Genomic DNA, 18385 nt, shown 5'->3' with positions numbered 1-18385 from the left:
TTCTCTCTCATTGCTTTAAGATATTTTCCTTTGTCCTTAGTTTTCAAAAGTTTTATTATGATGTGCCTTGTTGCAAATTTATTTGGGTTTATCCTGTCTGGGTTTCATCATCTTCTAGAATTTGTAGATTTTTAGCTCTTGCCAAATTTGGGGAATTTTCAGTCATTATTTGTTTGAATACTTTTTTAGCCCCATACTCTTTTTTGCTCCTGGATCTTTAATGAGATAAACATTAGATCTTTTCATGTAGTCCTACAGGTCCCTGGGGTTCATTGTATCTTTTAGTCTATTTTCTTCCTGTTGTGCAGATCAGGTAACTTCAATTGCTCTGTCTTCAAGTTCACTGAATGTTTTTCACCTCCATCCTTTCAATTTTACTGTTGAGTCCATCCAGTGAGTTACTGTGTTGTTCAGGTATAAAATTTCCGTTTGGTTCTTCTTTATACCTTCCATTTATTTGTTAAGATTTTCTATTTCTTTGCTGAAATAGTCTTTTTCATTTTTTCCAATGTTTATAAGTGCTTCCTTCTTGAAGCAGTTACATGGTAGCTGCTTGAAAATCCACCAGATCATTCCAGCGTCTGTTTCACCTTGGCATTCACATATGTTGATTCTCTTTTCTCATTCAGGTTGAAGTTTTCTTGATTCTTGGACATTTGGGACAGTATGTTATGAGAGTCTGCATCCTATTTAAATCTGTCTCAGCAGACCTTCTCTGACACCATGACTCATTCCTGCCAAGTGGGCATGGAAGTCTAAACTCTCTACTTGGCCTCTCTTGACACTTAGGGTGGAAAAGGGGGAATTATGCCTTATTGATACTGGGGGGCGGGGGTAGAAGTTTAGGGTCCCCACTAGGCCTCCAGTGACACCACCTTGGCTTAGAGGAGGTGGGCACTCTTTACTGTTCTCCAGATAGCCTCCTCCACTGATGGTGCAAGAAGACAGATCAGTGGTAAAAGTCCTGGATATCCACAGGAGCTTCTCTGATACTATCCTCCTGGGAAGGGAAAGAAGTGCCTCATTACTATAATGTAGGGAATGGAAGTCCAGGTCCCTATATGACCTTCAATGACACTGTGGGAGGTGGCTCTCATTAATATTGGGTAGTCATGCAAGGGCTGGCTGTCCAAAAGAACTTCTCTGACATTATCACAGCAGGGAGGAGAGGAGCCTCATTATAGCCAGAGAAGCCTTTGCTTACAGGGTAGGGAGTAAGGGTGGGGCCACAGTTTTATCCAGGGTGTTAGACTAAAGTAGGCAGTTACTGTCTAAAAGTTTTCTGTCTTGCTAGGCTGCCTGTGTCCTAGTCCTTTAGCTAGAGAGAGGGAGCTTTTTGCTGGAGATTTTGTTGTCTTTACCATTAATGTTTTGGGATTGTAGCTTCTCCAGCACCCAGTTCAGGATATTTGAGCTTAAAAAAAAAAAGAAAAAGAAAAAAAGAAAAGAAAAAGAAACCCAAGGAACTCACCACTGTGTGTTACTCAGGCCCCAGGCTCCGCAGCTCATCTGCCTTCTTCCATCCACCTCTCCATCTCCTAATGTTTGTTTTAGATACAATTTCTAGGATTTGACTGTACTTTGTGGAAGAAATAGGGACAAGTACATCTCCTCCATGTTGTCTGAAATTGGAACTATTATTTTTATATCTTCTGGTATGTCTAAAATATTTCATAATAACTTTTTAAAAGATTAGATGATCCTGGTGAACATTAAAATATCCCACTCTCTCCCTCCTTACTTCTTCAGAGAGGATTGACTCCCTTTTCCTGCTCAGCCTGTCCTTTTCTTCACGTTCTGCCCTTCCCTCCCACCCCACTCCTGTCCCTTCCCACCAAGCCAGAAAAGAACTTCAAGCGGCTTCTGTTGAGACTGCTTAGGGCTAGGTGGAAGACACGCCAACAGCAAATCATGTCACATCCAAATGTGATAATGGGAGAAAGGGTTATTAAAGGGGGTTTTGATATTTTTAAAAGGGAAGTCATTAGAGGGTTTTTGGTATTTTAAGTATGTAACAAATAGTATAGTACTATATGAAAGCTCCTGTTCCCGTGAATCATCATGTACAGAGGATTCAGAGAGGAGACAATATACCAATCCAAAGATGTGTTTCAATGTTTTACGAACCAGGATAATCTTACTGGCACATTTCAGCTGAATACTAGCCTTATCTATAAGTACCCAATGTTTTGTTGTTGTTGTTGTTTTTCTTTTTTTTTCTTTCTTTCTTTTTGCTGCAAACAGTAGGTAGTGAAACTATACAGATGATGAAAATTGTTTAGAAATATGTCTAATGACGAGAAGCACATAATCAGAGTCAGGAAAGGGTGAACTAAAATAAATATATGATAGTTCTTATTCCTTCATATTGCTAAAGCAAGTCAAGAACCATGAACCATGAAAAAGACATGAATTAATTCCCTTTGAGAGATGCAGTCGATATCCTATTGGTCACAAGTTAAATGGAACTCTACAACACTTTCATAATCAGAAGAACAAAATATTTCAATCCCCCTAGAGTATACACTAATGTTCTAAATGGGCGCATTGAAATTTCAAAAGCAGAATCCCAGTTGGATATATCCAAAAATCACTATGTACATAGCAATGCAGAGATCTTGGGAGATTTTGCCACCTGATGTTTCAGAGCAGGAAGCAGCTGGAGAAATCATTAACAGCTTAGGAGAAAAACTGAAATTACATTTCTAAAAGCTAAGAATAAATAATTTACATGAAAAAAAAGACACTACTCAGAGAATCACAAAAGAAATTGATTGAGAGAATTAAGGCATACAGAACATTCTTTTGTAGGTAATTGGTTGAGTGGGAAACAGGATCCATGGCCAGGTAAGACAAAGGGATTGGACATGATCAGAACAAGTTTTACGTGTTAAGATCAAATGTCAACCACTGGTCCACTTGCAGCCCTGAGGGATTGGAGGGAGGATGAGTTTGGTGTTGAGACCTGGTTGACTGACAACTGAGGTCATCATGTGTCTTCTGTGTTCGACAGACGCTTTTTCATGTGGAAATGACTGTTTATGTAGCACTGTAAAACATTAAGAAAATAAGACAGTACATGTAGTTAACCTCTTGGTACACTAAACAAAAGAAAATAAACATTGCAATGTTGTAAGCACCACAATATTGTTTAGAGTTAATTCAAAACAAACTACAGGGAACAAATGATATCCAAGCAATAAAAAATCAGAGTTTTAACATATACCCTGTGCATGGTTAGACGAGACTGAGGTTGTGTAGACTTGCCCAATGATCAGAAGGTTGCCAAAGCAAGTAATTCCTATGCTACTCTTGTATCCTGCTCATACCCTCTGTAACACTGCCTGGCATCATATTCTTTTACAATCATTCTTAACCAGACTTGGCACAGACATACAAATGCAGACATGCACCTATATACCCTGAAGTCCTTCCTAGTAAAATCTCATATACTGTGCTCTAAGGTTGGTCTGTTCACCAAGGATGAAGACACCAAGGATGGGCCACGGAGCTAGGTTCCACTGGAGACTGTGGGAAGCAAGAGGACTTTGGAAGATAGAGACTGAAGGTTGAGCATGGTGGCTGCTGGCCGAGGAAGCTGAATTTTCACTGGGGAGAAGCAGCATAGTGGGGATTGAGAAAGTGAAACACGGTATTCTACAGAGTGAGAAAAATGGTGTGATCTATACCAAAAGATCAAGAAGACTATCTATGGGGCATATGGAAGCAATCTGAATCACTGAAGGGAAATGGGCCTTTTTAAGGTATATTCACAGCAAGAATGTCATGCTCTCTGAGATACTATGTTAGCAGAGGACCAAAAAAAAAAAAAAAACAAAAAAAAAAAAACAAAAAAAAAAACCGGAAACCTCCCTCCTTGTTTGCTGTTTCTTCTTCTTCCCCACATACCGCCGCCCCCTCTCCGCCTACGTGGAGGTATTTTTTTAAACTGGAAAGGGTGACAAAAACATCTTAAGAGAAGAAAGGCCCTGAAGAAGAAAGAAGACAGTAGAAGAAGCCTCCTTTCTAAATCAGTTCACATTTCTACACGCAGGTAAGTTGTATCCCACGGTGCTGAAATAACTCCAGAAGTGCTTTTGGAGTGTTTGGTCTCAAAGAATGCACGAACAGTGAGAAAAGTACTGGAGACAAATAACATTGCCATTTTTAAAATGGGAAGGAACCAGGATTTATAAACCAGTACACTTGACTTTAAACCTTAAGCATAACCTCAAGTTTATGCAAGAAATGGTTGGTGCATTTAGAAAATACCAGAGTGAGTAGTAAGTGCTGGAAGGGATTTGCAAAAAAAAAAAATTATTTCAAATTAACTTAATTTCCCTTTTACTTGGGCAGGGGTCAATATATTTATAGCCCACAGGTCTGCAGTATGTTTTAGCAAATAAAGTTATTGGAACCCAGCCCATGACCATTAGTTTGGTCCATACTGTCCATGGCTGCTCTCACACCACAACGGGAGGGTTTAGTGCTTGCAGAAAAGTCTGATCCTTTACAGAAAACTTGCTGACCTCTGAGTTAGAAAACACCACTGAGATAGTCTGTCTTAATTTCTGCAAGGCATATATCAAAGTTTCTCACATAAAGACACTAGAGAGATATGATTAGGAATCACATGCCAAGTAGAATTGAGTCTCCAGACACTTGTCACAGGGCACTACCCTTGGCCAAGTCCTGGATCCTATTGTTGACAGAGACTATGACAAAGGCATAGAGAGCAAACATGCTGGTTTTACAGAAACCCATGAAGTAATAAATATGGAAGATGAATCAATATCCAAAATGATCTAATTAAACTAAAATGTGGGACTGAGACCAAGATTATAAAAAGATGAAAATAGAAGTTGCATCCACGTAAGAAAAAAATAGATTAGATAGATTGATTAGATGATGGAAACCTGGTTTGGCAGTTTGTGTGGAAAAGATATGAGAGCTTAAGTGACCCAGAACCAGTCGTGTGATGTATTGCTAAGAAGACCACCCCAGAGAGACAATGGCAAGATGGCAGGCTGGGAAGCTCCAGGCCCTTGTTCCCCCGTGCAAACACTGACCGACAAGACGAACGAAAACAACCCTGTAGGAGCTCTGGAAATCAGTGGAAGAGCCATAGCAAGCAAGTGAATGCCCAATCAAGAAAAAAGCCGCATTAAGAGCAGGAGGGGGGCACCTAGGTGGCTTATTCGGTTAAGTGTCTGACTCTTACTTTCAGCTCAGGTCATGATCTCAAGTTTTGTGGGATTCTGCTCCGACTTGGGTTCCGTGTTGACACCACAGAGCCTGCTTGGGATTCTCTCTCTCCCCCTCTCTTTCTCTCTGCCTGCCCCCACCAACACACACACACACACACACACACACACACACACACACACACCCCAGTAGGAAATTTCAAGGTTGGTCTGTTTGTTTTAATTCACCTTTGTCCCACCCTCCTCCTGCGAAAAAGAGAGAGTAGACCAATGTTCTGACCTGTCTGGGTCACCTAACTCGGGTTTCAGAGGGCCAAAAGTGGCACAGCTTTTGGCAGATCTCACACAGGTGAAGCTGCAGGAAGCAGTGGGCATGGCTAGTTAAAACCCACAAGGTGGTCGTGGGGAAGACAGACCCACGTACGCCTAGCGTAAGAAATTACTACTTGAAGAATATAATAGAACATCTTCATTAGGCCCAAGAAGAAGCTGGGGTGAGACTCTTAAGGGGTGAGGGAAGTTAAGACTTGAAACAGTACCTGTGTACAGCGGAGAATTGGAAAAAAAGTACACACACTGGTCCGGGAAAGGTACATGCCCGGAAAAGGACTGGAAGGACCATAAGCCTTCACACTGGGCTGACCCCGGGCTCAGAACACGCCCTGCTAATTAGTGACGGTCTTCTCTGGCCCTCAGTGCAATGTGCAGAGTTGGAGAGGTGGCTGTTTTTTTCAAATGCTCAGTTTTCAACCGAAGATCACGTGGCACATAAAGAAAGAGGAAAACATGGCCCATTCAAAGGAACAAAAGAAATCTCCAGACACCATCCTGCAGAAAATTACCACAATCTTCTGCTCGTGTGTGTACAACGTTATAATCATAATGCCTGGTATCTAGCACTTGACTTCTTTCTCACACCACATCCAGAGGGCTTTCTTCTGGGCTCAGGCAGAACTTGGCCACCTACCCCGGGCTACAAATGGCGGCCCCGTGCCAGCTTGCAGGTCCTCCAGAATCCCCCAGTGTACTCACGGCCCTATCTGCTGCTCACAGAGTATAGCCTTCTATCCCAACCCTGGGTTACTCTCTCCCTTTTTCACATCCCCTCTAGGCCTTCAGTCTCCTCGCACCGTTCAGGGTCTTTACTCGCTGTCATTCACGAACACTGCTGCTATGCCCACAGACAAAAAGGCAACGCCCATCTTGTTGGTGCCTGCAGATACCCGTTCACATGTGTGTTGAGGAGGAAGGGGCACAGACGGGGTGACGTGGGTAGGCCAGAGCCTTAAAATCTAAAACCATCGGGATTCTGCCAGGTTCCCAGAGCAGGAGATGGGCCGGCAATCTGAAATCTTCCAGGTTTTTCTTCACCTTCGCTGAAAGAGGCCTAAGTCATCAAAGCCCTGCCGCAGAGAGCACAGGCCCCTTGGCCCCAGAAGACCCCTGCGGGCAGTGTATTCTAAGCCCATTCTGAGCAGCCTAAGTAAGTGACCCTGGACATATTCCCGACCTTTCTGAACTTTGTTTCTCATCTCTAACAATGGGAGACAAAAACCCAGTCCACCTCAGAGGAGAGATTCTGACTTAAAACACTCATTTAATTAAAAAAATAAAAAGCAGGAAACAATGGGAAATAGATATAATTATAACATTAATATTTATATGAGAACCATACGTAAAATGACTCATACCTTTTAGGGTCTCATCTGCCTCACTTTCGCTTATTCCTGATCCTACGTATGAACAAATGCTGCCCTCTGGAGGCTGAAAAGACATTTCTTTGGACCACGGATAGGCACGAAATAATGTAGAATAGCTCTTGATGATGTGGGACTCCTTGCCACTGAAAAATGAAAAGTGAATGATATCTTTGAGATGAGAAACTACCAAGGGCCATACAATCTATGCCTGTGGCTTCACTGGGTTACCGTTACTGGGTCCTTTCAGTAGTCGGTGCACATCCCTGTCGAGCTAAAATTTTCAGCGGTTTCTGTAGTAGGAGGAACTAGATGGCAGAGGACAGAGGAAACACTGCGCGTATCAGCATAAACTTCTCCTACAATCTACAAACATAACCGAACACCTGTTAAGAGCAAGGCATCGTGGTGGATGCTGGGGTGTTCACAAGATGAGCAAGACACAGATACTAATTGCTAGGGCTTCGGAATCAAGTGCAGTTTGTATATGGCGGCTCCTGCTACTTCAAGGATAGAGGAAATGAAAGTGTATTAGGGGGCCTGATCTGGATCACGCAATGGGCACACCCAATGCTAGTTTTGGGGGGCTGTGATTTTGTTGCCCTTTCCGGGATAAGGTTGGGTGGGATTGGGGTGTCCGATGTTCCTGTCTTTGGGCCAGTGCACATCCTGCCACCAGGTTACCCCCCTTTGGGGTTCGCCTGCTTCTTGGCTTCCTCCCAGGGGAGGCAGGTCCATGGAGGGGAGGGGAGGGGCTCAACATGCAGAGCACTGGGACGTAGCTGGGCTTTGCTGCTTTGTTCCCACCAAGATTCAACAGTCTTTCTGCATTTTAAAATTTATCCATTTGTGAATTAGTTTGTCTCCTGTCATTTGTAAACTGTCTTCTCCTCATTGATCTTTGGATGATCTATCTTCCCGTTTGCCATATCAATTTGCGTGAATTCTACAGATTGAATGTTAACGCTTGTGTTATATTTTAAAGAGTTTGCTGTTTCCCTTTTACATTTGTTTTGGACCTAGAGAAACTCGAAATGTTTATAAAGTCAAAATGTACTCATCTTGTCCTCATTTTTTTTCTTATTTCTCCAAAAACATTTCCTTAACATTTTAAGCAACTTACTACAGCTGACCCTTGAACAATGTGAGGGTTAGGGGTGCTGACCCTCAGTGCGGTCGAAAATCCATGCATAACTTTTAACTCCACAAAAACTTAACTACTCACAGCTTACTGTTGACTGGAAACCTTACTGATAACACCAACAGTTGATGAGCACATAATTTGTAGGTCTTATGTATTATGAACTGCATTCTTACTCTTCCAATAAAGGATCATAGAGTAAAGGTTATTAAGAAAATTATGGGGTGCCCGGGGTGGCTCGGTCGGTTAAACGTCTGACTTCGGCTCAGGTCATGATCCGCGGTCTGTGAGTTCAAGCCCCACGTCCGGCTCTGTGATGACAGCTCAGAGCCTGAAGCCCGCTTCAAATTCTGTGTCTCCCTCTCTTTCTACCTCTCCCCTGCTCACGTTCTCTCTTAAAAATAAATATTGAAAAAAATTAAAAAGAAGCTAGTAAGAAAGAGAAAACACATTTACAGTGCAGTATACTGTGCTGCAAATAATCCATATATAAATGGGCCCATGTAGTTCAAACCTGTGTTGTTCATGGGTCAACTGTATATACATATAATTAAAACTAAGTGATATCATACAGAAGGACTTATAATAAAAAGCGACAATCCAAGCCCTACCTCTCCCGATATCACTTTTACTCTCCTGAGAGCCAACCATTTCTAACCATGTCTGTTTTTAGATATTCTGACAATAATCTTATTGCTAAATGTTACTGACCTCTTTTGACTTACTGGTTTTAAACTTATCTTTGGCAGATACGGATTTCTGCTATGATCGGAAAGGATTCATCCTTTCCCCTATTTTCCCCCCAAATAGCTCTACCACTATTTTCACTTCTCCCGTCTGTCAGAACTACATCTCCATGTACTGAATTTAAAATCTCCATTTTCTTGTTCCATCAACAACAGATGATGCATATTAACTTTCCACCCCACCTCCTCAACTGTCATTAGAGCTCTACGTTTCACTGCCAATGTTAATGAGATGAAGTTTTATATTCATAGTTTTGTATTTTTATGATTTAGCCAAAGAACAATTTAAAATGTTGAGGGGAGCCTGGGTGGCTCAGTCGGTTAAGCTTCAGACTCTTGATTTCGGCTCAGGTCACGAGTTCATGGTTTGTGGGTTCAAGCCCTGAGTCGATCTCCATGCCGAAAGCATAAGCCTGCTTGGGATTCTCTCTCTCCCTCTCTCTGCCCCTCCCCAGCTCATGCTCACACACACACAATCTCTCTCTCTCTCTCTCTCTCTCTCTCTCTCTCTCTCTCTCAAAATAAAATAAACTTAAAAAAAAAACCCTAAAAAATAAATAAAATGTTGAAAACTAGTAGGTAATTATTTACTGCAGAGCCTGGTAGTTGGCCATGATTATGCTTTCTTCTCTGCAGTTCCAACGTGATAACTACTATCTTAGCACAGAAGTACATTTCTAGGATCAAATGTCAAATTCAGGGTGACCTCCACTCATTCACACGTCACATTTAACTTACGTTCACATCTGGTAGTAGCAAAGGCTGACGCAAATTGGGTCTATTCAGGACACAGCTTGTCATTTAATGAGGGTGCCTCTGTCTACCAGGGTGATATTATGATAGTAGCAGAGATCAAAAGTGTAGAAGCGAGTTTTAATGAGGTGTCCCCAGGAGTTCAAGGCCCCCCTTCCTAGGAAGCGCAGTCCAATTAGTTGCCTGGGTGTGTCCCTGACCCAGGAGGAAATGTAGTGGGTGACGTAGGCATACTGAGGGACACGTCCAATGTGAGGACACTCATGCTGTCTGTGTTATGTTTGAATGGCAAGCAGAGGCTGTGGCACTTGGGTGGTAGTCCACGGCTGGAATCCAAAATCAGCTTTCCCACCCTGGGCACAGACACCGGCCTTCTGCTTAACCTTTCAAACCACAGCTGGGGCTAGATGGCCCCAACGTTCCCAGGCAGAGACAGTCCAGGACGGAGCAATGTACCTGCAGCCAGAGTTCTGCTTAGAAGTGTTGGGTACTTGTTATCAACAGATAGAAAAGTTGAACTCTTTGTTTGAAGGAGCAGGTCCCTCTTATCAGCTTGGACTGAGTTCTTGGGTTTGTCTTTTTTTGTTAGACAACAGTTTTTGGAATCCCTTCACAGAATACTAGTCCCCCTTCAGGTAGATACCCATGCTCCTACAAGACTTTGTTTTCCAATGTCTTGCTCCCACATAAGGTAACTGAGCTTATCTAAGAAGCACTCCCTAAAGAATTGAGATCAATACTTTTGGATTTCCCAGTGACTGAGCAGTTCTTTCCTCTTGCAGTGGGCAAGTGCCATTATTAACCCTGTTTGGGCGCTTCTGTCTAGAAGTATAATAAACTGAGTATTGTTCTCCTAAATACAATGTTAGATGCATTTATGTTTTATAGGCTAGATCTTCTATTCCAAACTATAGAAGCATAAAGATATTCTTCCTTCTTTTAGGAAAAAACACAATAATCCATAGATCTTATGGCCAAATCTCTAAAGTAATACAAATGTAGTAAGTTGAAGGAAGCACAGAAAGAAAATATCAAGAAACACATCACATGGATTTTTAATACATATCATATTAGTTTGTTAGGGCTGTTGTAACAACATACTGTGAACTGAGTGGCTGAAATGCATTGTCTCACAGTCCTGGAGTCTAAAAGTCTCAAGATCAAGGTATCAATAGGACTGGTTCCTTCTGAGGGCTGTGACAAAGAATTCTAGGCCTTTCTTCTAGCTTCTGGTGGTTTTCTGGCAATCTGGTGTTCCTGGGCTTCTACATCACCCAAGCACTCTTCTGTGTGTATGTCTGTGTCAAATTTCTCCTTTTTATGTGGCCATATTGCATTAGGGGTCTACCTTACTCCAGTATGACCTTATCTTAACTAATTACATCTTCAACAACCATATTTCCAAGTAAGGTCACATTCTGAGGGGGTTAGGAATCCAGCAGGTAAATTTGGTGGGAGGCAGGACACAATTCAACCCATAACACATGTTTTGGTCTCTTATTTTTGAAAAAGAGTATGTGTACATTTAAAGCACACACCAGGGGCACCTGGGTGGCTCAGTTGGTTAAGCGTCTGACTCTTGATCTCAGCTCAGGTCTTGAGTTGTAAGTTCAACTTACAGGGTTGTAAGTTCAAGCCCCACATTGGGCTCCATGTTGGCCATGGAGCTTACTTAAACACAAGTAAACCTTTTTAAAAAAAAAAAGGGGGGGGGGGGGTTACAGAGCAAGTTCTGTCTCTCAACAATTACTCTTCCTTTGTATCAAAGAAAGCATTAAATGAAAATGCTTTGAAAGACAGATGTAAAAGAAGTATAAAGAAATATCAGAGTTGAAAGACACACGTCTATTACCACAAGTGAACATTCAGACTTGAGGGTAGGCCTGACCCACCCTTTTCACCTGGGGGACAGACGATGAATAAGCCCAGTGCAGCCTGTTAAGTACTCTTTTTCTCTCTCTGTCATGGTCTGAACGTGTCCACTCCCCTCCCTTCAATTCATATGTTGAAATCCTAATGCCAATAAGATGATTTTGGGGTGGGGTGGGGGTGGGACCTGCCGGAGTTTGTGAGGAATTGGATCAGAGCCCTAATAAGAAGAGACACAAGAGCTCTTGCTTCCTCTCTCTGCTCTCCACCACGTAAGGAAGAGGCAAGACGGTGGCCATCTGCAAACCAGGAAGAGGACCCTTACCAGAATGTGACGATGCTGGTCCCCGATCTCAGACTGCTTAGCACCCAGAAGTGTGAGAAATGAATGTCTGTTGTTCAAGCAACCCAGTCTACAGTAATTTGTTACAGCCGCCTGAACTAAGACCTTCTCTTTCTCACTGGATTCTCATCAACCTAGTGCACTAAAACTTCAGAGCTTGAATAAATCCTCACAGATCCACAGTTTCAACACTATCAAAGAAAGTTAACTTGCTAATCATAATACTAGGTCCCCAGTATCTAGCGAAATGTATAGGCTTGGAGGAACCATTTAGAAGGGATGGTTGTTTTTCATCATCAAGCTTATGAAAGGACATCCAAATGGTACAACAATGGAACTCAGAAATAAAGGAAAACATCACTCATTCTTTAAACTGTCATTCTTATCATGATACATGCCCTTATAAAATATCCTTTGCTGTGGGCAGAGTTTTAAAATAACTTTTTAAAGTTATATTAACACTTCAAAATTGATTAAATGTTCACCATTGAAAATAAGGGAGAAGAACAAAGAAAATAAAAATTGATCATAATCTCATCACCAGAAGATACTGTTCGGATATTTTCAGTATTTGTTTTCCTATACATACGCATGAATATCTTTAAACCTAATTATGTTGGATATACATATGCATTTCAATTTCAACACTTATTATATCATAGGCATTGATTTGTATTTAACTCCTTATACCTTAACTAACATTTGTTTTAACATGTGAGAAACTTAATCGTGTGTAATGGGCCAATTTTTTCCACTGACGAAATATTTCATCAAATCATCATGGATTCTTAATAGTCTTTTTAGGATATAAATATAAAATACATATCCAGTGCACACAATTTAGAAGGTACGGAAAAAGGATAAGAAGAAAATAAAAATAACTGATAATCTTAGAGAAATATCCACTGTTAATGTTTTAGTGCACTTCGTTCCCATCACATTTCTTGTCTATACATTGCCATGTATTCAGACACTCCAGAGAGACTGCCAAACCCACACACCCCGTCTGAAGAGTTCTCTACTTGGTTCTCTGTCATTGGTCTGTCTGGCCCGGCCACAGATAATCGGATAAAGGGTGGGTGCTTGATATAGGTGCAACCAATGTGTAGACCAGCTTATTTCCTACAGATCTCTATTCAAGAGTGGCACCCCTGCCAGGTGGTTATTGACCCAACCAGCCAGATCTTTGCTTGGGAAGTTTGGATTCAAGACCGATGGAGAGATGGTCAATTGTAGAAATAGACGTGGCTGAAGAAGCAGCTTTATTCTGTCTATTACAGAATATAATAGAATGCTTGCTAAGGCCAAGCATTGAATTCAGTGGGGGAGTGTCTGCTGTGGTCTATATGTAGTCTTCACCTTAACACATATTCAGCTTTTGAACCACACTTTGACGCATTAAGCAATGGAACCCTGAAATGCCCCCCTTTTCCTTTAATGTTAGACATCGGCTGGTAAACATTTAGAAACACAGCACTACATTAATCAGAGATGTTGATTGCAGATTACAAACACCAACTCTGGCTAATTTTAATATTTAAAAGAGAGTTATTGAAAAGCTATTGCATAGTTTATAGACTTAATGGAAAATGGAGAAATCACACCTAAAATCCAGGCAGGAACCAAGGTAAGCCAGGTACCAAGTTCACAGCCAGGTCTCAATATGGGAAGAGATTGGTAGATCATCACTGCTTGCACTCCACCATGGATGCTTGATCTTCCACGACTGGTGTCTTGAATGATCTCTAACTGCCCTGCATCTTTGTGTCACTCCCTTAAGATTCAAAATCCCAGAAAGAAGCTTTTAACCGTATGAACACAGGTTATATGCCTGTATCCTCCCTAGAGGGCCAGGATCTACTCCTCTGAAATTCCAGAGTGGACGGTGGGGCCCTGCTTCCCAGTTTTAGGATTTCTCTGAAGCTTAGGGATGAGTGCCATGATTTTAACTAATCATCAGAAAAGAGCCAATTATATCCAACAAAACTCAACTCACCTCTTTTCAGAATATGGTCCAAAGGGGGTTTTAAAATAATCTTCAGAAAGGTCAAAATTTTTCTGTAATTCGAAAGCTGTAAAATAATGTAGACTATTGATAATAGGTGCTGGTACCAGACCCCTGAAATCAGAAAAAGAAAACCCGCAAGAATTTTGTAATGATACCAAACATATACACATGTAATACCTAAATACTGACCAATGTTATCCACATAAATGCAAATGCTAATAAAATCTATTTGGAACAATGTACTATACCAACTGCAACATTTACTCCAGAGCTTGTCTTAAAACACTAGCGTTATTATTCTAATTTGTAGATTAAGCAAATTTGTATTGTTTTGAATCTTCCTTATCCATTAAGTCACTAATATAAGCAAATTATCTTCCTACTGATAGGACGTATTCTACGCATTCTATTATAAATCCTAGTCCATTTGTTATGTGAGGCCCAGCAATGTATCAACTGCTATTAAAACTGAAATAGATATTTTTGAATTTTGTTTACAATCCAATGCTTTGAAATGATACCAGAATAAAATATCTCTAAAAATGCTAATGTTATAATCTCAACTGAACTTTAGCGGAAATATTTTTTCATCTCTACTAGCCTGTTTCCCCAGAGTGACTTGAAAGAATCATTAACCATTTTCAGCGAAAAAAATCCCATCTCTATTCCCCTCAGACTTGCTAAATAGAGTTGCTGTGTGCAAAGTAGGCCAATTGCACATAAATGCATGCAAATTCAAAGCATCTCTCTGTCCTAGTATGACCCATTTGGAGCTCATATTTCAAACTGCTTAGTTGTCTATCCCCAGTGTTTTCATAAGCATGGTCCTGCTGCTGGTCAGAGGTCACACAGACCCCAGTTTTGATGCTCTGGAGGACACTGCCTACCTCCTGGCCATCACCCCCCTGGCCCTTCAGTAGAACTCCATATATACGGCACAGCCAATCTTTTGAACCAGATTATCCAAAGATAGCCTACTAAGATGGAGAAAATTCATCACACTTTTTGGATAGGTAACAAATAGACAAAACTTGGTTTCATTTATATTGGTTGAAGACTTTCCACAGCTTAAAATTATAGACAATGAAAAGAACTGAAATTGAAAAAAAAAAATTTTTAATGGCTTCTTTATTCTGCTTCCTTGAATCACTGCATTCTAAAAAGCTTTTTTAAATGCTATAATTAAGGTCTTGTCAATGTTCTTCCTAACTTTCTGAAAACAGGGACTTCACTTTATTTCTCAAATTTTCTAAAATGACATAGAAAAGAGAATTCAGAATATCAAAACCTGTAACATTAAGGGGTGCCCGGTAGCTCAGTAGGTCAAGTGTCGGACTTTGGCTCAGGTCATGATCTCAGGTTTGTGAGTTTGAGTTCCTCGTCGGGCTCTGTGCTGACAGCTCAGAGCCTGGAGCTGCTTCAGATTCTGTGTCTCCCTCTCTCTTTGCCCCTACCCTGCTCATGCTCTGTCTTTCTCTCTCTCTCTCAAAAATAAATAAACATTAAAAAATTTTTTTAAATGAGACTACCATTACTTAAAAAAAAAACAACCCTGTAACATAATGAGAAAATTGCAAACATTTTATAGCCATCATGACCTAGTTATTCATTTTGAGTAAATATTAAAGCCTAAATATGCCTCTTAATACACAACAATTAGTAGTACAGTAATTACTATAGCCATAACATCACAAAGACTACTATGCAGAATGAACTAAATAAAACCTTTCATATTAAGAACTGAGAATTCATAGATTAATAGAGACAATAATTCCCACCCTCAGGGAATTTGCAGTTTAATATGGGGAGGATGCATTAAATAAATGACTTCACAAATAATTAATTACTATTGTTTTGAGAATCGTGATGGACGAGAACAAGATATTCAGCAAGATATAATTAACCTTCAGTTATGAACAGCTTTGGTGAAGGCTGATATATGTATTCAATTCCATCTGAAATACCATTTTTTAAAAAACCATCAGTTTCTAGGAGCTGTGAACATATTACATCTTCTTTAAAAATATATAAATGAAAGGAAAATACCACTTATAGAACAGTTTACTACTCATTCACCGGATCTACTTTAGTACAGAGGCCCCCGGTTAGGTCGATGATCTGGGATTCATGGGGTCTATTTGGATCCTAGAGAATCAAGGTAAAGATGCCCAGGTGTAAATAAATGTGATAAATCGCTACCTTTGAAACAAAACGGTGTGATGAGGAGGAATCTTTCCCATCAGGGCCTGCCGGGCTGTCTCATATTGTCTCTCTATAGAATCTCTTTCCTAGGCAAGAAATATGATGAGAAAAAAATTATACTGCTGGTAAAAATACGTCAGATGGTAAAAGTACCCATAATCACTGTCTTCTTACAAGAGATTGTCAAATATGTGGAAAGAAAAAGGGAAAGAAGGCCTAAATAAACAACTGGTATTGGTTCAGTGGAAAGAAAAGAAGTTATAAATAAAAAATAGTTTTATGAAGACCACAGTTTAATGTATCGACTTTATTTGATATCTAAATAATAGTGTAGCAATTTCTTATTAATGTTTATACATATTTTTTTAATCTTTCCCATGAGATTATCTCTCAAGGATATATATTATTATTGTCTCTTTAGTCTTCCCAGATCTTGGCACACAGAGTAGTTAGCAGATGGGCTAAATACGACCCTGAAATAGGACAAAGCAAGAGGTCTTTCTCCCATGTTTCACCATCACATCACCATCATTATATACTTAACCACTGGATGGGAATACAAAAACATAAAAGACACAATCTCCGCATTCAAAAGATTTATACTTTGGTGGCAAAAGGGGATTTAAAAAGATGGAGAAAAGGGGCTCTTGGGCGGCTCAGTTGGTTAAGTGTCTGACTCTTGGGGCACCTGGGTGGCTCAGTCGGTTAAGCGTCCGACTTCAGCTCAGGTCACGATCTCACGGTCCGTGAGTTCGAGTCCCGCGTCGGGCTCTGGGCTGATGATGGCCCAGAGCCTGGAGCCTGCTTCCGATTCTGTGTCTCCCTCTCTCTCTGACCCTCCCCCGTTCATGCTCTGCCTCTCTCTGTCTCAAATAAACGTTAAAAAAATATTAAAAAAAAAAAAAAAAAAGTGTCTGACTCTTGATTTCGGCTCGGGTCATGATCTCACGGTTCATGAGTTCAAGCCCTGCATGGGGCTCTGTGCTGACAGTGTGGGTACTGCTTGGGATTCTCTCTCTCCCTCTCTCTCTGCCTCTCCCCCACTCATGCTCTCTTTCTCTCCCTGTCAAAATAAACTTTATTAAAAAAATTAAAAAATTAAAAATGAAATAAAAATAAAAAGATGGAGAAAAAAGATAGCACATGCTGTTTTATAAATAGTGCATGTATCTACATACAGATTATCTAACAGAGTGTGATCTTTTTAGCAACCGTCCATTTACAGGATTTGCTCACTTAAAGCAAATCTGACATAAAATTCTTAATTTACAGGAGAGATAGATTAGCAGGTGCTTATTTGTTTTACATAAAAGACCCATTTGTAAAGGGATTTATAATAGCATTTGTTTAAACAGCAATCTTCGCTTGCAGAAACTTAATATGAAATAAACCTGTTTCGACTTTAATGTCACTCCCAGCCTTCTCTCTACCTTGATATTTCGTTAAAATCTCATAGGAAATGACAACAAACCAGTATCCCAGTGGAAGAATAACGCCCAAGGCATGGTCGTGAGCCCATACCTCCAGGCTAACACCTAGTTTAGCCTTGGGGGCCAGCATCATACCAAGTGGTTGCATGTGTTTGGGGGAATTCTTCAAGAATCGATTTTTAGGGGTTAAGTTGATGTGATTCTAAAAACACCCTTGAAAACTGCTTAAATAACTCCACAAATACACCTAAATTGTTTCATACTACTATAAAATTACTATATATGGACCAACTCTGCTGTACTATTCACTCCCAGGTTATTTTGTTATTATTTTTCCTCAAATTATCTCTATAGCAGCACATATATTTTCTATTGTGGTTTTGCTTTATACCATCTTTATTTTTTTTCTATATTAATTAGTGGTTTAAATTATATCATGACTAGGAAGATGACAGTACCAGTGGAAGCACAGTTTGGATCTTTCAGAATTCCCACACAAAAACTAGTTACAGCAAGCAGACAGCAAACTAAAAAATAGATCAAAATATTTACAAGAAAATTAGGTGGCAAGATATCCCTACAACCCCTAAATAAAGGTGATCATAGCCGCAACACCGCACGGTACCAGTGTCCATGTGAGAGGAAGCCAAAGGAAGCAACAGGGGGACTAAAAGAGCTGAGAACAGGAGAACTTCAAAATGGCCAAAAGTATTCACTGGAAACAAAAGCAGCACCATTGGGCGCCACAGCTGGAATACAGGGGGGCCCGTTCTCACTCCAGTAGTGGGTAAGGATAAAGGGTCCGCAGTGAGTCCCGTAGGAGCTGGATCAACTGTGACTTTTTTGTAATGTTTTTATATGTTTGTGTATTTTTGAGAGAGACAGAGCAAGAGTGGGGGAGGGCAGAAGAGACGGAGACACAGACTCTGAAGCAGGCTCTGGGCTCTGAGCTGTCAGCACAGAGCCCGAGGGGGTGCTCGAACTCACAGATC

At 40.7% G+C, this 18385-nt stretch overlaps 1 protein-coding gene across 1 annotated transcript in view; it reads right to left on the bottom strand.

The window, feature by feature from the left end:
* Positions 1-2750: 2750 nt before the first annotated feature.
* LRGUK (leucine rich repeats and guanylate kinase domain containing) overlaps positions 2751-18385 on the bottom strand; it is a 109249-nt gene continuing 93614 nt past the window's right edge. Inside the window, exons 17-20 of the mRNA XM_019452784.2 lie at positions 15961-16049; positions 13750-13872; positions 6896-7047; positions 2751-3049 (exon numbers count right to left, since the gene is read on the bottom strand). Of these exons, the coding sequence (XP_019308329.2) occupies positions 2904-3049; positions 6896-7047; positions 13750-13872; positions 15961-16049 (510 nt within the window). The 3' untranslated portion in view covers positions 2751-2903. The remainder of the gene's footprint in view (positions 3050-6895; positions 7048-13749; positions 13873-15960; positions 16050-18385) is intronic.

This window comes from Panthera pardus, unplaced genomic scaffold (assembly GCF_024362965.1).
Source record: "Panthera pardus isolate Hobbes unplaced genomic scaffold, ASM2436296v1 HiC_scaffold_8, whole genome shotgun sequence".
Lineage (NCBI taxonomy): Eukaryota > Metazoa > Chordata > Mammalia > Carnivora > Felidae > Panthera > Panthera pardus.
This window is presented reverse-complemented; position numbering and strand designations above follow the sequence as displayed.